The 24,974-nt window shown below is 51.3% G+C and overlaps 1 protein-coding gene across 1 annotated transcript in view; it reads left to right on the plus strand.

Annotated features, from left to right (window-relative positions):
* stpg4 (sperm-tail PG-rich repeat containing 4) overlaps positions 1-5,703 on the plus strand; it is an 89,493-nt gene extending 83,790 nt beyond the window's left edge. Inside the window, exon 7 of the mRNA XM_087991000.1 lies at positions 5,623-5,703. Within this exon, the coding sequence (XP_087847126.1) occupies positions 5,623-5,703 (81 nt within the window). The remainder of the gene's footprint in view (positions 1-5,622) is intronic.
* The last annotated feature ends 19,271 nt before the right edge of the window (positions 5,704-24,974 follow it).

Consider the following 24,974-nt stretch of genomic DNA (forward strand, 5'->3'; position numbering starts at 1 on the left):
TTTTGAAGACGAAACAAAGAGGATTGATGAGGGCAGAGCGGTGAACATGATGTAAATGGACTTCACTAAGGCATTCAACAGGGTTCCTCATAGATGGTTAGCAAGGTTAGATCACACGGAATCCAGGAAGAACTGTGATGTAGAACAGGCTCGAAGGTAGAAGACAGAGGTTGGTGGTGGAGGGTTGCTTTTCAGACTGGAGGCTTGTGATCAGTGGTGTGCCACACGGATCACTACTGGGTCCACTGTTTTTTGTCATTTATATAAATGATTTGGATGTGATCATAGGAGGAATGGTTAGTAAGTTTGCAGATGACACCAAAATTGGAGGTGTAGTGGACAGCGAAGAAAATTACCTCAGAGCACGACGGGATCTTGATCAGATGGGTCAATGGGTCAAGGAGTTTAATTTAGATAAATGTGAGGTGCTGCATTTTGGAAAGGCAAATCAGGGCAGAAATTATACATTTAAATGGTAAGGTCCTGGGAAGTGTTGCTGAACAAAGAGACGAGTGCAGGGTCATCGTTCCTTGAAAGTAGAGTCACAGGTAGATAGTATAGTGAAGAAGGAATTTGGTAAACTTACCTTTATTGGTCAGTGCATTGAGTATAGGAGTTGGAAGGTCATGTTGCGGCAGTACAGGATATTGCTTGGGCCACTATTGGAGTATTGCGTGCAGTTCTGGATCCCTGCAATAGGAAGAATATTGTGAGACTTGAAACAGTTCAGAAAAGATTTACAAGGAAGTTACCAAGGTTAAAGAGTTTGCGCTATAGGGAGAAACTGCATAGACTGTGACTGTTTTCCCTGGAGCATCAGAGGCTGAGGGGTGACCTTACAGAGGTCTATAAATTCATAAGGAGCATGGATAGGATAAACAGACAAAGTATTTTCCCCCGACTGGGCGAGTCCAAAACTGGAGGGGATAGGTCTAAGGTGAGAGGGAAAAGATTTAAAAGGAGCCTAAGGGGCAGTACATTCACGCAGAGGGTGGTGCGTGTATAGAATGAGCTGCCAGAGGAAGTGGTGGAGGCTGGTACAATTACAACATTTAAAAGGCATTTGGGTGGGTATATGAACAGGAAGTGTTCAGAGGGATATGGGCCAAATGCTCACATATGGGACAAGATTTATTTAGAATACCCAGACAGCATGGACGTGGTGGACCTAAGGGTCTGTTTCTGTACTATATATCTCTATGATTCTATGACTAACCTTTTTTAAAGGGTACTTAAACAGTTCCATTCTGCATGGTGTTTCTTCAGTGGACTTTGAGATGAATGCTGTTATTGATGGGAAATTGAACATTCTTTCATTTTAGGTACCAGTCTCTTCATTCACCACGGCTGCACAAGGTGGAAACATAGACTTGAATAATGTTCCCAATACATTGACAATAAAAATATCTGCTATCAGCCTATGTACCCTCTTAGAATCTGAACTCAGTGCTCAGTCCAACATATGTAGAATCCTTTTAGTTAACAGGAAGAGGAGATATTCATTCTCTTAGTGATCTCAGGGCTAAATGGGCAGCAATCTGACCCATTGTACCAGCCAATCCCATAATATTTTCAAATCTTGGAAACCAGGCAGTCACTTTCTGTCTGGATCATGGAATGGCAGGATTATATATGATCCTGGATCATTTGTACAGGTCCCTCTAGTAAGGCTGGAATCCAGTTGGTTGCTTGATGCCATAGAAGTATCTAATCTATGACTTAACCTGCTGAAAAATATTGATTTGCTTGATTATCATTATCAGATTATATGTTTACAACATATACATGATCAATATTTATGAATGATTAGGTAACAATGCAAAACAATCTGTGACTATTATGTTGAAAAACTGAATTCCTGAAGAAGGGCTCATGCCCGAAACGTCGATTCTCCTGCTCCTTGGATGCTGCCTGACCTGCTGCGCTTTTCCAGCAACACATTTTCAGCTACAATGAAATTGGTCCAATATAGGATGTGCTGCTGAGCACTATAAGTCAAAAGCTCCTTAAGTTTCTCTCAGTGGCCTCAGTGATAAGGAAAGCAAGATCCAGTATGAGTTCTATTCCTAATCACTACCCATGAATGCTAATTAGAAAATGCATATTTGGGAATTAGAGGAGAAAAGAATAAGACTAGGTTGTGACAGTTCATGATTGGCGAGCAATCAATCACTTACTTTTAGATAGTACTAGAGGACCTTTGGCTTTCAGAGGAAGAGGGAAATGGGATGGAAATTGGAGGAACAAATGACAAGAATTGGATTTATAAAAGGATGCTTACATTTATTTTTCAAATAGGCCAGGAAATGATAGCTTTAAAAGGGTTGTCCTTTCAGTGGTAATCTACTCTTCGCTCGACTCTAGGGCAGTTCCAGCAAATTGGAAAACAGCAAGTGCAACACCATTGTTTAAAAAAGGAGGTGGACAATTATAGACTGGTTAGCTTAACTTCTGTGGTGGGGAAAATGCTTGAATCTGTTGTCAAGGAAGAAATAGCAAGACATCTTGATAGAAATTGTCCCATTGGGCAGACGCAGCATGGGTTCATGAAACGCAGGTCATGCTTAACTACTGGAAGTCTATGATGACACTATGAGCATGGTGGACCATAGAGACCCAGTAGATGTGATGCATCTAGATTTCCAAAAGGCATTCGACAAAGTGCTGCACAAAAGGCTGCTGCATAAGATAAAGATGCATGGCATTACATGTAATGTATTAGCATGGATAGAGGATTGGATAACTAACAGGAAGCAAAGAGTGGGGACAAATGAGTGCCTTTCTGTTTGGCGATCAGAGACCAGTGTTGGGACTGCAATTGCAGAGGAACCTTGATTATCCAAACGATATGGGCGGGCACTTTATCATTCGGATAATTGCTTATTCGGTTAATTGATTTCCTCTTGGGCTCGGAGTTTGCTGTGAAGTCTACTCCCCGTTCAGGAGACTAGGCAGCAGCACACTGCGTATGAGCCCCACCCCCTGCCCGCCCGCCCGCAAACCCCACCCCCCAACCCCGTCTGCTGCCACCCCGACACCCCATCCCCATCTACCCCCACCCCGCCCCAACACTCTCTGCCCCCACCACGCACCCCGCCCGCCTCCCCAAACCCTGTCTGCCCCCACCCCACCCCTCCGCCCACCCCCAAACCCCGTATGCCCCCACCCTGTGATATTCAGATAATTGGGGTTCCTCTGTATTCACAATTTATATAGATGATTTGGAGTTGAGGACCACGTGTAGTGTGTTAAAGTCTGCAGATGATACTAAGATGAGCGGTAGAGCAAAGTGTGCAGAGGTCGTGAAATTTTGCAGAGGGACATAATTTAAGTGAGTGGGCAAACAGTAAAAAGGACTATTATTTGAATGGTAAAAAATTGCAACATGCTGCTGTGCAGAGGGACCTGGGTGTCCTTGTGCATGAATCACAAAGGGTTGGCAATAGGTCAATACAAAGGCAAATAGAATTTTGTCCTTCATTACTGGAAGGTTGGAGTTTAAAAACAGGGAGGTTATGTTGCAGCTCTATAGCGTGTTGATGAGGGCAAACCTAGAGTACTACATGCAGTTTTGGTCTCCTTACTTGAAAAAGGATGTACTGGCACTGGAGGGGGTGCACTAGGTTGATTCCAGATTTGAGGGGGTTGGCTTATGAAGAGAGACTGAGTAGACTGGGATTATATTCATAGAACATAGAACATAGAAAAGTACAGCACAGAACAGGCCCTTTGGCCCACAATGTTGCGCCGAGGTTTAATCCTAATGTAAAATATAGTAATTTAACCTACACACCCCTCAACTCACTGCTATCCATGTGCATGTCCAGCAATTGCTTAAATGTCCCCAATGACTCTGCTTCCACCACCACAGCTGGCAACGCATTCCATGCATTCACAACTCTCTGCGTAAAGAACCTACCTCTGACGTCTCCTTTACACCTTCCTCCTAATATCTTTAAACTATGACTTCTCGTACCAGTCAATCCTGCCCTGGGGAAAAGTCTCTGACTATTGACTCTATCTATTCCACTCATTATTTTGTATACCTCGATCAGGTCTCCTCTCTTCCTCCTTCTCTCCAGAGAGAAAAGTTCCGAGCTTATTCAACCTTTCTTCTTAAGGCAAGCCCTCCAGACCAGGCAGCATCCTGGTAAACCTTCTTTGCACCCTCTCCAAAGCCTCTGTACCTTTCCTATAGTAGGGCGACCAGAACTGGACACAATATTCCAAGTGTGGTCTCACCAGGGACTTGTAGAGCTGCAGCAAAACCTCGTGGCTATTAAACTCGATCCCCCTGTTAATGAAAGCCAAAACACCATTTGCTTTCTGAACAACCCTATCCACTTGGGTGGCAATTTTGAGGGATCTATGTACTTGCACACCCAGATCCCGCTGTTCCTCCACACTGCCAAGAATCCTGTCTGTAATCCTATATTCAGCATTCGTGTTCGACCTTCCAAAATGCATCACTTCGCATTTATCCGGTTGAACTCCATCTGCCATTTTTCAGTCCAGCTCTGCATCCTGTCTATGTTGTGTTGCAACCTGCAGTAGCCCTTTATACTATTGACGACACGTCCAACCTTTTTGTCATCTGCAAATTTGCTAACCCACCCCTCAACCTCCTCAGCCAAGTAATTTATAAAAACTACAAAAAGCAGAGGCCCAAGGACAGAGCCCTGTGGGACTCCACTCAACACTGTCTTCCAGGCAGAATACTTTCCATTTACAGCCACACTCTGCCTTCTGTCAGCCAGCCAATTCTGAATCCAGATAGTCAAATCTCGCTGTATCCCATACTTCCTGACTTTATGAATGAGCCTACCATGGGGAACTTTATCAAATGCCTTGATGAAGACCATATACACCACATCCACGTCTCAACCTTCATTGACCTGTCTTGACACCTCCTCAAAGATTTGTGAGGCATGACCTGCCCCTCACAAAGCCATGCTGACTGCCTTTAATCACACTATGCTTTGCCAAATAGTCATAAATCCTATCCCTCAGAATTCTTTCCAAAACTTTGCTAACCACAGATGTAAGACTGACTGGTCTGTAATTGCTCTATTACCTTTCTTGAAAAGAGGAATAACATTCGCCTCCTTCCAATCCTCCAGTATGACACCTGTGGAGAGTGAGGAGGCAAATATCCTCGCCAGTGGCTTAACAACCTCCTTTTTCGCTTCCCGGAGCAACCTAGGATAAATATTCATTGGAATTTAGAAGAATGAGGTGGATTCTTATAGAAATGTATAAAATTAAGAAGGCAATAGATCAGATAGAAGTACAGAGGAGATTTCCACTGGTGGGTGAAACTAGGACAAGAAGGCATAGCCCAAAATTAGGAGGAGCAGATTTAGGACCGAACTGAGAAGGAACTTCTTCACCCAAAAAGCTGTGGAATTCCCTGACCAGTGAGGCTTCTTCATTGAATGTTTTTCAAGCTAAGATAGATAATCTTTTGAACAGTAAAGGAATTAAGGGTTATGGTGAGAGGGTGGGTAAGTGGAGCTGAGGCCACAAAAAGATCAGCCGTGATCTTATTGAATGGCAGAGCAGGCTCAAAGGGCCAGACGGCCTACTCCTGCTCCTAATTTTTATGTTCTTATGTATTAACAGAAAACACCAGGACCAGGAACATATGATCCTTTCAGGCGGCAACCAAGCTGGACCAATGCTACTTCTGGTCTGTATTATTAATAATTAAACATATAAAGTACTTAATGTCTATCCTCTATTCAGATTTTTCACAACTTAACATACACATAATTTCCATTGTCATCGCCTCCTAGACATGTTACTAACTCAGTGGTACGGTTATACACTCAAATGTGGACATCATGTAAACAAAATAGCTGCCAATTAAGCTGGAAAAAAGTAGAAAAACAAAATGGTGATGAATCAAATTCCTTTGTACAGTAGTTCAATAAAGATTAAGGAAAATTAAAAATTAAAGGTTAAAAATAACAGCACAGAAGGCATGCTAAATCTTTATAAAGTTGTCAGTGCTCAACACTAATATCCTCGCCTGGGTTCAAGACCCCATTCAGAGAAATAATCACAAAACCAAGCCTGACACACCAATGTAGTACTGAGGGAGTGTTGCATTGTCAAAGAAGCCATATATTTCAGAGGACTGATTTACACAAGTGTTCAAAATTATGGTGGGTTTTGATCCAGTATATGAGAAGAAACTGTTTCTACATGCAAGAGGGTCAATGTTCAGATTGATTTAAGAATCAAGGATATATGAGATTTATTTTTACACAGCGTGTTCCTATGATCTAGAATGTACCATCTGAATAATACTGGTGGAAGCATATTCATTGGTAACTTTGCAAAGTGGGTTGGATGTATACTTTTTAAAAGAATGCAGGATTTGGGGAAAGCGGGGATATGAGGCTAATTGGATCACTGCTTCAATAAGACCATAGAAACTTGAAAATGGCTGATTTTATGAATTTCCATTGAGATTAGGGTTTGTTTGAACTCAGTGTGGTATGAATAAATGAAAGATTGCACAAGTGCGCAAATCTGAAATATGTCCTCCACATATTAGTGCATGTAACTACTGTACAATGAAGATTATGGAATTTTTGTCAAGTATCAGTGCAAATGAATTGGCACCAGAAATATACTATGGATGTTAATATCCATGTTTCAGTGTGTATTCAGGTGTTCACTGAACTGAATTATCAGAAAGAAAAATAAATGACAACTTTTAGTTTAAGATCTGCATGTTCTCCTCCTCCTGAATGCCAACCACCTGTCAATCAAAAGCCCTGTTTGTAATGCAGGTCAGAAGATCATTTTTATCTCCTGTCACAATGGACTACAGCATTATTATTTCTCTGAAGTCTGCATCAGCTTTTTGACGGTGCTGGCTATTGTAATTTGGAAAGTGCTTTATTCTGCTTTTGCACAAAGGAGGGATAACATAACTGCCAATCAAATTGCAAATTGCAGGTAATGCTGTCTCATGCATCAATTTTAACTGATTTTGTATATTGAGGAATAATTGTCAGGGCATGGGGTGGTGGAGGAGGTGGTTTGCAGTGAGAAAGCCCCATGTCCTATGTGAATTGTGAATAATGCAAGTGGAACTCATGAGACTCGTGGTAATATGTTTGATGGATTGATTGCCCAGTTGTGCCATAAATTACATTGCAATCCAATAAATTATAAATGAAGATTCCCCACTAAAAATATATAGTCTTTCAAGTAAATAAAATGTGATGTAAATGCAGTGTTTTTCTGTCTCCATTCATGTAACTGTGTGTCACACTGTCTTGGTGAGTGACAGGGTTAGAAATGATGAAGTGGTGCTGGATGCCTGAAGCTCAGCACTTATAAAATTTGAAGATGAAGCATAAACAGAAGTTTTAGTCAGGAATCCTAAGAGCTACGTTTTAATGTTTCCTTTCTCCTTCTTAATTTTCATTCCTTCTTTCCTGACATTGCCTCATCATTGGTTGTAATTGCACATTCTCTCTAGCACCTTCACTGATTTGCTATTCTTTAATTTCCTCCAGCTCATTAGAGCTCACTGAGTAAAATAATATCTCCTCACCTGCCCCCTTAAATCTTTTGAGTGTGTTCTGTGATTACCAACTATCATGAACTGGAAATAAATTTTTCTCTATGCAGATAAAACTGCCACAAATATTTCCTAAGCTTGATAAATCATTCTTCAACCTACTGTGTTCAAAGACAAATCATCTCAGCTTCTCTCGTGATAAGTGGTAGTTTGGGAAACTTTGTCAGCATAGATGGGTTGGACTGAAGGGCCCATTTCTGTGGTTTATGACTCGATATTAATTTTCTTACTTTATCTCCTGAAGGTATAGTTTTTTTTTTGCCTTGGTATAATTTTCATTGCCTTGTCTAAGTAACTTCCCTTTATGCTTGAGCCCAGTTGGCAGTTATCCGGAGAGCAGAACCCAATGCTGTGTTCACAGATGCACTTTCCAGTAGGAAGTATTTGATAAAAATCAGCAAAGGGTGATTTGGAAGTTCCACATCCCAAACCTAGCCTAATGCCGCAGAAGTAAATTGTTCTCACTCAATCACTGTCCTTCCTGAGATTTGCTAACCAGTTGAAAAGTATGAAAGTGATGTGAGATCTTCCTTTGGCATGTTTATCCACTTCGCCTAGAAAATAATTTTTCACCTATAAGTCAATTCCATGTGGATCGGTATTTTACCGTACAGTTAAATCCCCTCCCGGACTCTTTGAACCTGCTCCTCTTGGGGTGTTTGAAAAAAAGTGGAAAGATCTGGTTGCGGCCTGCTTAGACCTAATAGTGAGAACGTTTTTTGAGAAGGGTAGGGTTCAATTAGCTCTTAACTTGAATTCTTGATTAGTGGATACACCTGTTTTTTTTGTAAAAGCTTTACTTTACAGAATTCCAGTTTTGTTGCTATAGATTATTATCCATACTGTTGCACTTCATCTCAGGAAATCAAGGTATGATGTTACACATTCAAATGCTGCACAATCAAGTTGAAAGTTCATGATTCACTTTCAGAAATGTACAGGGTAGTTTTTTTTTGTCATTTCAGAATTATATCAGGCCACTAAGGAGATACTGTTGAGTGTGGAATCAAACTATTTCTCCATCAGGGTGTCAGATTCTATGATAGTTAGAAAAACAATAGGATCAATCTTTACCATTAACAATTTGTGGATGATATATTATGGCAGTTGCAAACTCAATTTCCAACAAGGATCATTACCAATAATTGGAAAGTCCTTACAGTGCAGAAACAGTGTGATATGGCCCTAAGGTCTGGTTTGACCCCCCCAAAGAGCATCCCACCAGACCCCTACCCTTCCCCCCATAACCCTGCAAGTCTGCACACTTCAGGGCAATTTAGCATGGGCAATCCACCTAACCTGCACATCTTTGGACACTGGAAGGAAGCCAAAACTGGGAGAATATGCAAACTCCATACAGACAGTTACCCAATGATGGAATTGAACCTGGCTCCCTGGCGCTGTGAGGTAGTAGTGTTAACCACTGAGCCATATGCTGCCCCAACCACTGAGCCACTAAGTTTAAATACTTTAAGTGCTCCTGAAACTCCCAATTGTCCAGTTTTTATCCTTTGTTTGTTGCAAATGTTCCACAGATATTGATCTGCTTAGTTACTCCATATTCTTTGCCTTGACACCCTTCTCTTAATGAAATGCTTCATCTCATCCATCCTAGTTATTGCACAAAGTATTCCCTCAATTCCAAAGGCACCTAGAGTATCTGGTGTTCAATCTGTCTAGTTATTCACCCAGACCTGGCTGGATCACATCAAACACGATTGGGCTCTGCTCACACTTCTCAAACAGCCTGCTATTCCAAGGCAATCCCTGCTTAAAACTCCCTTTCTCCACTACAAACTGTTATCTTGAACCTATGTCATCAGCCTCTTCTGCTCTCATTTCTGTCAAAACATCACTAAGATTGAGAGGATTCATTCATCTACTTCACTTATGTTTCTGCTTTCTCATGGCCACCAAGATAGATTTACACCAAGATTTCCCCTGCCTTAACTTTGAATTCATATCCTTCTTTAGCTTCTCTCCTTTGTTCCATTGTGTAGTTTCAACCTCAGCTTGACCATGGGCCTTCTGTTATCTCCTATTCTTTTGTATGTTGGGGCATTATATTCCTATTATGATGCTCAAGTCTTCCTGGTTCATGTCGCAGATAATTTCTCGGATAATTTTTAATTAAATGTCCACCTGTCCTGACAGTTGCCTAAAAATAGGTCAAGGGTCACAGTTTTTACATGTACTATCGTTGTCAAACACAAACTGTGGAGAGGGAGAAAAAATCATTGTGAAATATTGCCCTTCCTGTCCATGTCTATCCCATTGCAATGTGTGGTATTGCATTGCATGCAGCAGTCCTCTATCCCTCCCACTCATCTCCCACTTGAAGTCTCTAAGGGAGATATCACTACCTTTTAGGTCAATGACTCCATTGCCAATGACACCTTTCAAAAGTCTATGGACTAGGGTTCCCAATTCTAGCTAGACCAATTCCAGGAGATATGTTTACGTGATTTCCCACCTTCCACTGTCCCAGGTTGAGACTTTTGCTATTGGTTACCAAGCCAATATGTCAATCATCATTATGGAGCCATTCCATTCCCTGATTTATCAATGTGTCCTGATTTGACTTTTGAAAATCTGGTCAGCCTATGTTCGGCATGCATGACTTTAAAATCAAGTTGTCATCTGTCATTTCTGTAGCACACCAGGCAATCTCAAATGTATAGAACATAGAACATAGAACATAGAACAATACAGCACAGAACAGGCCCTTCGGCCCACGATGTTGTGCCGAACATTTGTCCTAGCTTAAGCACCCATCCATGTACCTATCCAATTGCCGCTTAAAGGTCACCAAAGATTCTGACTCTACCACTCCCACAGGCAGCACATTCCATGCCCCCACCACTCTCTGGGTAAAGAACCTACCCCTGACATCTCCCCTATACCTTCCACCCTTCACCTTAAATTTATGTCCCCTTGTAACACTCTGTTGCACCCGGGGAAAAAGTTTCTGACTGTCTACTCTATCTATTCCTCTGATCATCTTATAAACCTCTATCAAGTCACCCCTCATCCTTCGCCGTTCCAACGAGAAAAGGCCTAGCACTCTCAACCTATCCTCCTACGACCTATTCTCCATTCCAGGCAACATCCTGGTAAATCTTCTCTGCACCCTCTCCAAAGCTTCCACATCTTTCCTAAAGTGAGGTGACCAGAACTGCACACAATACTCCAAATGTGGCCTAACCAAAGTCCTGTACAGTTGCAGCATCACTTCACGACTCTTGAATTCAATCCCTCTGCTAATGAACGCTAATATACCATAGGCCTTCTTACAAGCTCTATCCACCTGAGTGGCAACTTTCAAAGATCTATGAACATAGACCCCAAGATCCCTCTGTTCCTCCACCTCACTAAGAACCCATATCTTAGTTTGTGCATGGAAAATAACAGTGGGAATGCAGGGTGCATGTGTAAATACATCCCTGTGGTTATTTCTCACCAAGAGATCATTTGTAGCTGTAAGGATGAAATTTTATATTAATTGAATGATGTAGTGCTCATAGGATGGCAGATCTGTATCCAGATTACCAGCTGTACTGCTTGTCTCTGTGCCAAAATTCCAAGTAAGGTCACGTGGCAGCACTGAAATAGATTATCATCATGCAACCATACTAATCCAAAAGGAAGAGCAAACTTGTACTCAATAAATCAGCTATCTTACAGTTGCCTGAGTTTGGCAGTGTTTTCCTTACTGCTGGTGATGCAAAAAAGGTTTGGAATCAAACACTTAAAATGCTCAGAAAATCCTTATCCCTGGGTTTTTGTCTTTCTTCCTTTCCATTCTGTTTTGCCGCTTTCTCTCTTTGTCTCTGACTGTTTTTGTGTCCCTTTTTATTTTTTGAGGCTTGGTTTAATGGCAGCACTTTTTGCCTCTGAGTTCCAGGGAACATAATCCAAACGGACACTTTAGTGCAATGCTGGGAGAATGCTGCACTGTCAGAGTACCATTTTCAGTTTAGTTATATTAAGGCATCCATCCTCATTTGTGGCAGTGAGAAACAATAGAGTCTTCCTGAGAGTTCTTCACTTTATGGGCAATGGTTCTCTGATAGGTAACATAATTAAATCTGATCAGTTGTCTAATTATGAGAACTTGCTGTGCAGAAATGGCTGCTGCGTTTCCCTATTTTGAAACAAATGTTGTATACTTTGGGGAAAGTTCAATGTGTGTGTCTGTGTTTTTTTTATATATATATATATTCTGTTCTTTTTGTTTCTGTTTTTATGTCTGTTTCTCCTTTTCCCCACGAAATAACTGCACAGAGGCGAGTATCCCACCACCAAGTCACCCTTTATTTACTTGTGCAGAGTACACTGGCTGTAATCAGCCAGTTCGGAGTCAAAGCCCTGAACTGATGGGGTTCTAAATCTCCTGGTTATATTTTCTTTTATCTTTTTTCTAGTCTCCTGGTTATTTTTTTCCCCTAGTTATAAATTTTATTAAACACTACGCAGATTACAAAACAGTTAACATTAACAACTGTGTACAGAGAAACAGCCATTTTGCAGGGGAAAGGAATGGCAAAGCCAGGCCCCAGCCCCTACCGTTCAACCAGTTTTCAGGGAAATGAGGACAAATCTCAAATCCCAGTTTCAATCATTACAACCAGTAACAATGACATCTGTACATAAGATAGTCCAGTTACATAAAAGAAGTACACATAATACTAACCCCCAGCAACCCAGCAAGCCCCCCCCGTCCCTCCCACCTTCCGGCCACTCTAAGGCAGCCTGCCCATATGCCCCTTCCGGCTCTCAGTCCACCCAGACAGATCTTCCGACCACGTCAAAGACAGCCCATCCTGCTTCCCCCCCCCCCCCAGCACAGTCTCCTGGTTATTATATTTTATTAAACAATTCACAGTTTACAAAACAATTAACATTTACAGCTGCATGCAGAGATACAGCAATTTTACAAGGAAGAGGAGCAGCAAAGCCAGGCCCCAAACCCTAACATTCAACCAGTTTTCAGGGAAATGAGGAACCTCAAATCCCAGTTTCAATCATTACAGACAGTAACATTAACATTTGTACATACAAGACACAGTCTAATTACATAACAATGCATACAGTACAGACCCCCCAGAAACCTAGCAAGACCCCGTCCCAGTCACCGTCCCTCTCACCTTCCGGCCACTCTCAGGCAGCCTGCCCCTATGCCCCTTCCGGCTTTCAATCCACCCTGGCACACCTTCCGACCACCTCTAAGACAGCCCATCCTGCTTCCACAACCTCCCTCCAGCACAGTCTCCTGTGTTTTTTTTTCTTTTTTTTTCTGCGGTACTGCTTATTTTTTCCCCAGCATCCATGTTGTGTGTGTGTGCAGGTGTGGGACACAGTGAAAGACACAAGATGCACGAATCTTTATTCAGTTTCCACCACCAGGAAGAAAGGAAACACCCGAGTGGCCAGTGACTAGCACTGCCCTTCACATCAAAGGGCAATGCTGCGAGATCAAACAGTGAAGGGCAGGGCAGGGGTTAAATCAAAATAGAATTGAGTCTCCTGGTTATGTTAGTCAGGCGAAAGTGAGGACTGCAGATGCTGGAGATCATAGCTGAAAAATGTGTTGCTGGAAAAGTGCAGCAGGTCACGCAGCATCCAAGGAGCAGGAGAATCGACGTTTCGGGCATAAGCCCTTCTTCAGAAAGAAGGGCTTATGCCCAAAACGTCGATTCGCCTGCTCCTTAGATGCTGCCTGACCTGCTGCACTTTTCCAGCAACACATTTTTCAGCTCTGGTTATTTCTTTTTTCTTTAAGCTCTGGCACTCCTGTTTCTTTTTTTCTTCTTCTGAGGAAAACACCCAAGTGGCCAGTGACAAGCAGTGCCCTTATCGTCTGTTTATTCTTTTTTTAAATTAACCCCCACACTACGGCCTAACTGCAGTAGTGCTTATTTTTCCCCAGCACCCATGGTTGTGTGCGCACGCAGGTGAGAGACACAGTGAGAGACACACAAAGTGTACGAATCTTTATTCAATTTCCACCACCAGGAAGATAGGAAAACACCTGAGCGACCAGTGACAAGCAGTGCCCTTCGCAAAAAAGGCAATGCTGTGTGATCAGACAGTGAAGGGGGAAGGGTAGGGACAGCTCTGGTTTTTTTTTCTGCTTTTTTTTTATTTAACACCCACACTACTGCCTAACTGCAGTAGTGCTTATTTTTTTCCCCAGCACCCATGGTGTGTGTGTGCGCAGGTGTGAGAGACAGTGAAAGACACAAAGTGCATGAATCTTTATTCAAATTCCACCACCAGGAACATAGGAAAACACCCGGGTGGCCAGTGACAAGCAGTGCCCTTCACATCAAAGGGCAGTGCTGTGTGATCAAAACAGTGAAGGGGAGGGTAGGGACTAAATCAAAATAGAGTTGGAGGGGGAAATAATGCACTCCACTCCCTGCGGCGCCCACCTCTCCCTGAACAACTCCAGGGTGTTGGTGGACACCGCGTGCTCCTTCTCCAAGGACACCCGGGCTCTAACATAACCGCGGAAGAGGGGCAGGCAGTCGGCCCTAACGACCCCCTCCACGGCCAGCTGTCTGGACCTGTTTATGGCCAGTTTGGCCAGGCCCAGGAGCAGACCCACGAGGAGGTCTTCAGACTTGCCCTCCCTCCTCCGTACCAGGTGCCCGAAGATCAGGAGCGTGGGACTGAAGTGCAACCAAAAGCAGAGGAAGAGGTTTTTAAGAAAATCAAAAAGGGAGTGCAAATGCCCACACCCAATATATACATGGTCCACGGACTCCACAGCGCCACAGAACATGCAGTTGGGCTGGGAGTCCGTGAACCACTGCAATCTGCGGTTGCAGGGGACTGCTGCGTGCAGCACCCTCCACCCCAGATCCCCGAGAGAAAGGGGGAGGACTCCCGCGTAGAGAGCCCTCCACTGGGGATCCCCACCACCCGGTGGCAAATGGGCATGCCAAGGCATGTCCGGACGGTGGATTGAGAGAGAAGAGGTGGACGGTGTGCAGCAGCAGTCTATACAGGGCCCTCCTTTTTACCCCCTGGAAGGGAACAAAATTAAAATTCCGGAGGTGGCTCAGGTCGTGGGGCACAGGCTCCTGTGGAAAGTACGGAACTGTGGGGCCAATGTGAAATTCCGTCTGGGCTGGGGTAAGTGCGGACGGGATTGCACCGCACACCTGAGCGTCCTCCAACTGGTGCACTATGTTGGGTCCAAGCACTGCCATTTTAAGGCGCTGGATGGCGGTGGCCACGTACCGGACGCCTACCGCTGCCCTGCTCGCTATGTCCTGCGGCAGCGTCCAGCCCAGGCCCCCGGCACCCAGCACGTCCCTGACCCTGGTCACCCTCGCCGCCACAGCCCTCCCCTCTGACAGCCACTCGAACCCGCGAGTACGGACGTGCGGATTCCTGAGCAACAGCTCCCTGACGAAAGCCGCTACTCCAGCCGGAGGGTAGGCGCGGCGCGATTCAACTATGTTCCAGGCAGTGATCAGGTCCTGGTAAAAGACAGGCTGCGTCTTGAGGGCGACCTCCAAACCGTCACGGTCGACGAACAGGAGCTGCGTGTCGTAGTTGAGGTTACGCACCTGGCGGAAAAAGTATGTCGCCAGGGCGCACCACCTAGGAGGAGGCTCGACGTAAAGGTATCGCTGCAAGGTCTGAAGGCGGAACGTCGCGACCTGGGTGCGGACACACACCAGCGACTGACCGCCCTCCTCAATAGGGAGACTCCGAACCTGCGCAGCAACCCAGTGCATCTTTTTGTCCCAGAAGAAGTCGACCAACGTTTTCTGGATGTCAGCGACAAAGCCAGGAGGAGGGACCAAAGTGACCAGCCAGTACCACAGCATGGCGGCCACCAGCTGGTTTATGACCAGCACTCGACTCCTGTAAGATAGCACTCGGAGCAGTCCTGTCCAGCGGCCTAGGCCAGCCGAGACTTGGCCTCCAGCTCCTGCCAGTTGGCCAGCCAGGATTCCTCAGCCGGGCTGAGGTAGACCCCCAGGTAGAGGAGATGGGTGGTACTCCAGCTGAACCCCCGTAACTCCTCCGGCAGAGAGTCCACCCACCACGGACTGACCAGTAGTCCGGAACATTTGGCCCAGTTGATCCTGGCAGAAGACGCTGCCGAGTACACGGCCTGGCACTCTCACATCCTCCCCAAGTCAGTGAAAGTGAGGAGCACGTCGTCGACGTAGGCCGAGAGGACCACCCCCGTGCCCGCGCTGCGCAGAACCAGTCCCAACAACCTCCTCCGCAAGAGGAGCAGGAAAGGCTCCACGCACAGGGAATACAGCTGGCCGGACAGGGGGCAGCCTTGACGCACTCCTCTCCCGAAGCGAAGGGGCGCCATCAGGGACCCGTTAACTTTAATCAGACACTCTGCGGCGGCGTACAAAAGTCGGATCCGGGCGACGAACTGCGTCCCGAACCCGAATGCCCGCAGAGTCCCGAGCAGGTACTCGTGATCGACCCTGTCGAACGCCTTCTCCTGGTCGAGAGACAGGAAGGCGCTCTGCAGACCAGCCCGTCGACAGAAATGGTTCAGGTCCCGGACCAGGTGGACGTTATCGTGTATCCTCCGGCCCGGGACCGTGTAGGACTGGTCCGGGTGAATCATGTGGGCCAGCACGGAAGCCAGGTGAGAAGACAACACCCTGGCGAAGATTTTGTAGTCCGTGCTGAGGGAGACCGGACGCCAGTTCATCAAGGAATGAAGGTCCCCCTTCTTTGGCAGCAGGACGATGTCCGCCCTGCACCAAGAAAGGGGCAGCTCTCCGGCATTTAGACACTCCCCCAGGACCTGTACGTAGTTGCTCCCCAGGACGTCTCAGAATGCCCTGAAGAACTCCACAGTCAGCCCGTCCAGCTCCGGCGACTTGCCCCTCGAGAGCCGGTCAAGGGCGCCGGTCAGGCCCTCTAAAGTGACGGGAGCGTCGAGCCTTCCGGCGTCCTCCGGGCTGAGCTGCGGCAGGTCCTCCCACAGAACTCTGCGAGCATCCTCGCTGGACAGATCCGGAGAGAACAGAGCCGTGTAATAGTTTCGGATGTGGTCCCCGATGCCCTCCGGATTCGAGACGAGGGACCCGTCATCGGCCAGCAGCACAAGGAGCTGCCGACGGGTGCCACGTAGAAGAAGGGGGGAGGCCGCGGTCCAAGCCCTGGAGGAGCTGGATCCGCGACCTCACGTACGCGCCCCGAGCCCCGACAAGCTGCAGGTCCCGGAGCGTGGCCTTCCTCTCTTCGTACACTCCGCGCAGGGCCGGGTCCGCGTTGGGCTGACCGAGATGTGACTCCAGGTCGAGCAGCTCCCTCTCCAACTCCCCGATCCGGATTTCCGCCTCTTCGTCAACCCCCTCGCGTACTCCTGACAGAAGACACGGACGTGAGCCTTGCCCACGTCCCACCATAGCCTCAGGGAGGGGAAGCTTCCCCGCTTCCTTCTTCAGCCAGCCCAGAAACGACAAAACAAGTCCCGGAACTGCTCATCCTCCAGCAGCAGGTTGTTAAAGTGCCAGTACGCGGAGCCGAGCCTGGCGCCGAGCGGAAGGAGTTCCGCCCACACCAGGTGATGGTCCGTGCACGACACCTGCCGCGTGGAGGCCTTCGGAAAACAGGAGGCGTACGCCCACGAAACGTACAGGCGGTCGTTTCTAGACGCTCCGGCGCCAGGCCTCACGAAGAAGAAGGCGATGGAGTCGGGATGGAGATTCAGCCAGACGTCCACCAGGTCGAAGGACTTGGTCAAGTTCCCCCAACCTCTTCCCTGACGCCCAGACAGTGCGGGCATCACCGTGGTCCCTGCCCTCGAGGACGCAGTTAAAATCTCCCGAGGACGACGCACTGGTTCTCGTCGATGGAAGCGAGATGAGCGGACACTTCTTCGAAGAAGCTCGCTTGCCTCGGCCCGGCCAGGGGAGCGTAGACGTTCACCAAGTGAAGCACCGCGCCCCCCAGCCGAACCGTCAGGTGAAGCAAACGGCCTGGCACTGGCTCCGACCCCCAAGATCTCCGGCTGAAAATGCGGGGCCAACAGGATAGCCACCCCGCCAGATCTGCGGGTGAGGTGACTCATGTAGACCCCCCCCTCGCCACTCCAGGAGCCAGGTGGCTTCATCTCCCGGGGTAGTGTGGGTTTCTTGCAGGAAGCACACCGCATACCTCCCGTCCCGAAGGACCGAGAGGGTCTGGAATCTACGCTGCGACTCCCTGCTGCCGTTGATGTGGAGGTTGGCTATAGTCGTCTCCATGTCGGAAGCTTTGTTCAACCACCACCAGTACAATTAACAAACCCGTGTATATATTTACAGGGAGGACGAGGGAGGGGCACTGAAGTCCCTCGCCCTCACCAGGAGTGCACCCAGGAAGTTCCTGACTCGCTTTCGCTCATTAATGTCGAGCCCAGGCGCCTGGCGGGCAGCGTGGGCCGACCAGTAAACTTTTTCAAAAGAGCTCCAGCGGTCGAGCGCCAGTTGGGCTCTATCCCGGCGACCCCGAGTTTCCTCGACAAATTCCTGGAGTTCCTCGAGGGGAATGAGGGGGAGATCGGTGGGGGGGCACCTGGGACTCAAAAAAGTCACTGCAGACGGAGTCCGCGTCGTCCCCGGTGTCCGCCACCGATCCCGAACCCTTCTCCGGGTGGTCGCCCTCGGTCACCGACCCCTCCCCCACCGAGAGGATGGGGGCTGGTCCGGCGCCGCCAACCGGCCTCAAACCCCCGGCGACCCCACCCCCAGGGTCACCGGCGGTACCTTCCTCGGCGCACCCCTTCTCGGAACGCCCCGAGTTCGGGTCGTCGGGCGGCAGAGGCTCGGGGCCCCGCTCCTCTCCCGACACCGGGACGCCTGGCTCCTCGGGGAAAAGGTCATCCCCAGGAAAAGGTCGTCCCCCAGGGCCAAGGCCCCCGGAAAAACAGTCTGGGAGGGAGGAGCGAGGATAACACCCTCCTCCCCTCCACCGCTCGACGACCCAGCAGAGGGCCCTCCGTCGTCGCCCGCACAACGGCCCTCGTGGTTATTGAGGTCCTCCCCAGAGGCCGGAGGAGTCGAAGCAGCAGGAGGCCCTGCTGTAGCCCCTGGGGGTTTGGGTGAGTCGGGCCGCGGTGCGGGACAGTCGAGGGGCACCGTTGGTTCGTCCCCTGGAGAGGGGCAGCACCGCCGGCGCGCTGCAGGAGAGTCCCTCCCCTCCAAGGGCCGGTGCCTCTTCCCCAGAGAGACCGGGGGGGATTTATGGGTCTTCCCCTCCCGCCTCGGTGGTCATGGGGCCCGGGGTCCCTCCTCCCAGCCTTTCCAGGAATACGAATGGCTGGGGGGAAGACAGGGGGCGTGGCCAGGGTGGGGAGGGCCAGCTGTGTCACTTCCTGCCCTGCCCCGCCCCAGGTTTATCAGGTGAGGGAGGGCGGGGCGGGGCAGGGGCCTAGTTCCCTCTCCTGGGGCCCGGAGACATGGCCGCTGCAGGAGGCGGAGCAGCGGTGGCCTCCCCCAGGTTAGTGCCAGGGCGTGGCTGGGTGGGGCGGATTTCAGGCTCAGGGGCCCCCGGGCCAGGTGTCACGGCGCCAAGGTCGGGCGTTAAAGCCCAAGGGGTTTCTCTATCGGGGTGGGGGGTGGATGTGGGGTCAGCGGGGTTAGGATCAGGTAAGGGTTCGGGAGTGTGGGGGTCAGGGGTCCCGCGCCGGGGCAACGCTGGCACGGCCGCAGAGGCATTGTCGTGCCGGGGCGGGGTAGGTCGTGGGCTAGGTTCCGGGGAAGGGGATAGGGTGGTCTCCCCGTGGGCTGGCTTGATGCGCCGCGTCTTTTTCTGCGCCTTCTGGCCGGCCGGACGCTCACCCCCCTCCCTGCCAGAGGTTGGGACATTGCAAGCCCCCAGCTTAGCCTCCGGTGCCGGGGCTGGAGTTGTTGGCTTAGAGGGAGGGGGAGTGGGTGCGGCAGCACGACCATCAGCCATTGGCACGGGCTGGGCATCCTTCTGGGTGGGGCAGTTTTTCCTTATGTGCCCCACCTCACGGCACAGGTGGCACCGCACGCCGTCCGCCGTCCAGAAGGCGCGGTAGGCCACGGCCTCGTGGAGGACAGTGAATGAGCCCTCGGTGACCTCCTCCCGGGCCAAGCAAATAAACACCTGGCGCCGGAAGGAGTAAATGTGTCGGAGGGCAGGGTCCTTCAGACCGAGCAGGAGCGGCTGGACACCCAACCGGATTTCCCCCAAGGTGTTGAGGTGGGGGAGAAGGAGCTCGCTGGCAATGAAGGGCGGGACGTTGGAGATCACCACCCTCTGGGCCGTAACCTCCAGAGGGTCGACGGGCAAATGTGTCCCGCCCACAGCGAGCCCCCTCTCCACGGCCAGGTGGACCGCCTGCTCGGTCTTCAGGAAGAAGACGGCCTTCCCGTACATCCGGGCCGCAGCGACGATGGCCAGTGGGCCGACCACACTAGCCATGGCCTTACTGCAGGCCTCGATGGTCATATTTGGGTGGGGATAGGCCTTGACCCCCAGGCGTTTGGTGAGGTGCCTGAAGGGGGTTGACGTCACAGCCGGGGTTGGGACAGCCGAGCCCAAGGCAGCGGCTACCCCGGCGTAGGTGCGGCTGGGCCCCGCGACTTTGGGGCTCGCCATATTCTGCCGCTTTGTATTTCTGCCCCAGGCAGCGGTGGAGGTGGGCCCCTGGTAGCAGCAGTGGTGGAGGGGCCCGAGGCGAGTCATCAAAGGCAAGTCCCAGGCAGCGACAGTGGAGACCTGTCTCAGGCAACAGCAGTGGCAGAAGCGGACCTCAGGCGAGTCCAAGGTAAACCCTCGGTCGCAGTGGTAGGGGCAGACCTGTTGGGGAGAGTCCCCGAGGCAAGTCCCAGGCAGCCCCAAAGTCGAGTCCCAGGCAGCAGTGGCGGAGGCAGGCCTCAGACCGCAGCAGCAGCGGTGGAGGTCCCAAGCAGCAACAGCTGAGGCAGGTCCAGGCAGGGCCCCAGAGGCCGCGGCTCCTAAGGCAGTTCTTCTTCTTCTTCTTCTTCCCTGCCTAAGGCAATAGCAGAGGAGAGTCCCAGCACACAGTCAGTCGCTTGCCCCCGCCGGCGCGCTGCAGGAGAGTCCCTCCCCTCCAAGGGCCAGTGCCTCTTCCCCAGAGTGACGGGGGGATTTTATTTATTTTTTTTTTTTTTTCTTTTTTTTTCTCCTGTTTATGGGGATTTATTCCTTTTTTTTTTTTTTTTTTTTTTTCTTTTTTTTTTTCTCCTGTTTATGGGGATTTATTCCTTTTTTTTTTTTTTTTTTTACCCTACACTACCACCTAACTGCGGTAGTGCTTATTTTATCCCCAGCACCCATGGTGTGTGTGTGCAGGTGTGAGACACAGTGAAAGACACAAAGTGCACGAATCTTTATTCAGTTTCCACCACCAGGAAGACAGGAAAACACCCGGGTGGCCAGTGACAAACACTGCCCTTCACATCAAAGGACAGTGCTGTGTGATCAAAACAGTGAAGGGGAGGGTAGGGACTAAATCAAAATAGAATTGGAGGGAGAAATGATGCACTCCACTCCCTGCGGCGCCCACCTCTCCCTGAACAACTCCAGGGTGTTGGTCGACGCCGCGTGCTCCTTCTCCAAGGACACCCGGGCTCTAACGTAACCGCGGAAGAGGGGCAGGCAGTCGGCCCTAACGACCCCCTCCACGGCCCGCTGCCTGGACCTGTTGATGGCCAGTTTGGCCAGGCCCAGGAGCAGACCCACGAGGAGGTCTTCAGACCTGCCCTCCTTCCTCCGTACCGGGTGCCCAAAGATCAGGAGCGTGGGACTGAAGTGCAGCCAAAAACAGAGGAGAAGGTTTTTCAGAAAATCAAAAAGGGAGTGCAAACGCCCACACCCAATATACACGTGGTCCACGGACTCCACAGCGCCACAGAACAAGCAGTTGGGCTGGGAGTCCGTGAACCACCGCAATCTGCGGTTGCAGGGGACTGCTGCGTGCAGCACCCTCCACCCCAGATCCCCGAGAGAAAGGGGGAGGACTCCCGCGTAGAGAGCCCTCCACTGGGGATCCCCACCGCCCGGTGGCAAATGGGCACGCCAAGGCGTGTCCGGACGGTGGATGAGGGAGAAGAGGTGGACGGTGTGCAGCAGCAGTCTGTACAGGGCTCTCCTGTTCACCTCCCTAAACGAAACAAAGTTAAAATTTCGGAGGCGGCTCAGGTTGTGGGGCACAGGCTCCCGCGGGAAGTACGGGACCTTGGGGCCAATGTGAAATTCCGTCCGGGCTGGGGTGAGCTCGGACGGGATCCCACCGCACACCTGAGCGTCCTCCAACTGGTGTACTACGTCGGGTCCGAGCACCGCCGTTTTGAGGCGTCGGATGGCGGTGGCCACGTACTGGACGTCTACCGCCGCCCTGCCTGCTATGTCCTGCGGCAGCGTCCAGCCCAGGCCCCCGGCACCCAGCACGTCCCCGACCCTGGTCACCCTCGCCGCCGCGGCCCTCTCCTCCGACAGCCACTCGAACCCGCGAGTACGGAGGTGCGGATTCCTGAGCAACGGCTCCCTGACGACAGCCGCTACTCCAGCCGGAGGGTAGGCGCGACGCGATTCGACCATGTTCCAGACAGTGATCAGGTCCTGGTAAAAGACAGGCAGCGTCTTGAGGGCGACCTGCAAACCGTCACGGTCGACGAACAGGAGCTGCGTGTCGTAGTTGAGGTTACGCACCTGGCGGAAAAAATACGTCGCCAGGGCGCACCATCTAGGAGGAGGCTCGACGTAAAGGTATCGCCGCAAGGTCTGAAGGCGGAACGTCGCGACCTGGGTGCGGGCGCACACCAGCGACTGACCGCCCTCCTCAATAGGGAGACTCAGAGCCTGCGCGGCGACCCAGTGCATCTTTTTGTCCCAGAAGAAATCGACCAACGTTCTCTGGATGCCAGCGACAAAGCCAAGAGGAGGGACCAAAGTGACCAGCCGGTACCACAGCATGGCGGCCACCAGCTGGTTTATGACCAGCACTCGACTCCTGTAAGATAGCACTCGGAGCAGTCCTGTCCAGCGGCCTAGGCGAGCCGAGACTTTGGCCTCCAGCTCCTGCCAGTTGGCCGGCCAGGATTCCTCAGCCGGGCTGAGGTAGACCCCCAGGTAGAGGAGATGGGTGGTACTCCAGCTGAACCCCCGTAACTCCTCCGGCAGAGAGTCCACCCGCCACGGGCCGACCAGTAGTCCGGAACATTTGGCCCAGTTGATCCTGGCGGAAGACGCCGCCGAGTACACGGCCTGGCACTCGCGCATCCTCCCCAGGTCAGCCGGGTCGGTGAAAGTGAGGAGCACGTCGTCGGCGTAGGCCGAGAGGACCACCCCCGTGCCCGCGCCGCGCAGAACCAGCCCCGACAACCTCCTCCGCAAGAGGCGCAGGAAAGGCTCCACGCACAGGGAATACAGCTGGCCGGACAGGGGGCAGCCTTGACGCACTCCTCTCCCGAAGCGAAGGGGCGCCGTCAGGGACCCGTTAACTTTAACCAGACACTCTGCGGCGGCGTACAAAAGTCGGATCCGGGCGACGAACTGCGCCCCGAACCCGAATGCCCGCAGAGTCCCGAGCAGGTACTCGTGATCGACCCTGTCGAACGCCTTCTCCTGGTCGAGAGACAGGAAGGCGCTCGGCAGACCAGCCCGTCGACAGAAATGGATCAGGTCCCGGACCAGGTGGACGTTATCGTGTATCCTCCGGCCCGGGACCGTGTAGGACTGGTCCGGGTGGATCATGTGGGCCAGCACGGAGGCCAGGCGAGAAGACAACACCCTGGCGAAGATTTTGTAATCCGTGCCGAGGAGGGAGACCGGACGCCAGTTCTTTAAGGAACGAAGGTCCCCCTTCTTTGGCAGCAGGACGATGACCGCCCTGCGCCAAGAAAGGGGCAGCTGTCCGGCATTTAAACACTCCCCCAGGACCTGTGCGTAGTCGCTCCCCAGGACGTCCCAGAACGCCCTGAAGAACTCCACAGTCAGCCCGTCCAGCCCCGGGGTTTTGCCCCTCGAGAGCCGGTCGAGGGCGCCGGTCAGCTCCTCCAAGGTGACGGGAGCGTCGAGCCTTCCGGCGTCCTCCGGGCCGAGCTGCGGCAGGTCCTCCCACAGAACTCTGCGAGCATCCTCGCTGGACGGATCCGGAGAGAACAGGGCTGTGTAATAGTTTCGGACGTGGGCCCTGACGCCCTCCGGATCCGAGACGAGGGACCCGTCGTCGGCCAGCAGCACAAGGAGCTGCTGACGGGTGCCACGCCTTTTTTCCAGCGAGTAGAAGAAGGGGGAGCCGCGGTCCAGGTCCTGGAGGAGCTGGATCCGCGACCTCACGTACGCGCCCCGAGCCCCGACGAGCTGCAGGTCCCGGAGCGCGGCCTTCTTCTCTTCGTACACCCCGCGCAGGGCCGGGTCCGCGTCGGGCTGACCGAGGCGTGACTCCAGGTCGAGCAACTCCCTCTCCAACTCCCCGATCCTGGATTTCCGCCTCTTCGTCGACCCCCTCGCGTACTCCTGACAGAAGACGCGGACGTGAGCCTTGCCCACGTCCCACCATAGCCTCAGGGAGGGGAAGCTTCCCCGCTTCCTTCTCCAGCCGGCCCAGAAGCGACGAAACGAGTCCCGGAACCGCTCGTCCTCCAGCAGCAGGTTGTTAAAGTGCCAGTACGCGGAGCCGAGCCTGGCGCCGAACGGAAGGAGTTCCGCCCACACCAGGTGGTGGTCCGTGCACGACACCTGCCGCATGGAGGCCTTCGGGAAACAGGAGGCGTACGCCCGCGAAACGTACAGGCGGTCGATTCTGGACACTCCGACCCCAGGCCTCACGAAGGTGAAGGCGATGGAGTCGGGATGGAGATTCCGCCAGACGTCCACCAGGTCGAAGGACTTGACCAAGTCCCCCAACCTCTTCCCTGACGCGCGGTCAGTGCGGGCACCGCCGTGGTCCCTGCCCTCGAGGACGCAATTAAAATCTCCCCCGAGGACGACGCACTGGCCCTCGTCGATGGAAGCGAGATGAGCGGACACTTCTTGGAAGAAGCTCGCTTGCCTCGGCCCGGCCGGGGGAGCGTAGACGTTCACCAAGTGAAGCACCGCGCCCCCCAGCCGAACCGTCAGGTGAAGCAAACGGCCTGGCACTGGCTCCCTGACCCCCAAGATCTCCGGCTGAAAATGCGGGGCCAACAGGATAGCCACCCCGCCAGATCTGCGGGTGAGGTGACTCATGTAGACCCCCCCTCGCCACTCCAGGAGCCAGGTGGCTTCGTCTCCCGGGGTAGTGTGGGTTTCTTGCAGGAAGCACACCGCATACCTCCCGTCCCGAAGGACCGAGAGGGTCTGGAATCTGCGCTGCGACTCCCTGCTGCCGTTGATGTTGAGGCTGGCTATAGTTGTCTCC

The sequence above is a fragment of the Chiloscyllium plagiosum genome, unplaced genomic scaffold (assembly GCF_037043375.1).
Source record: "Chiloscyllium plagiosum isolate Xiang-an unplaced genomic scaffold, Cpla_swu_hap1 HiC_scaffold_10, whole genome shotgun sequence".
Classification (NCBI taxonomy): domain Eukaryota; kingdom Metazoa; phylum Chordata; class Chondrichthyes; order Orectolobiformes; family Hemiscylliidae; genus Chiloscyllium; species Chiloscyllium plagiosum.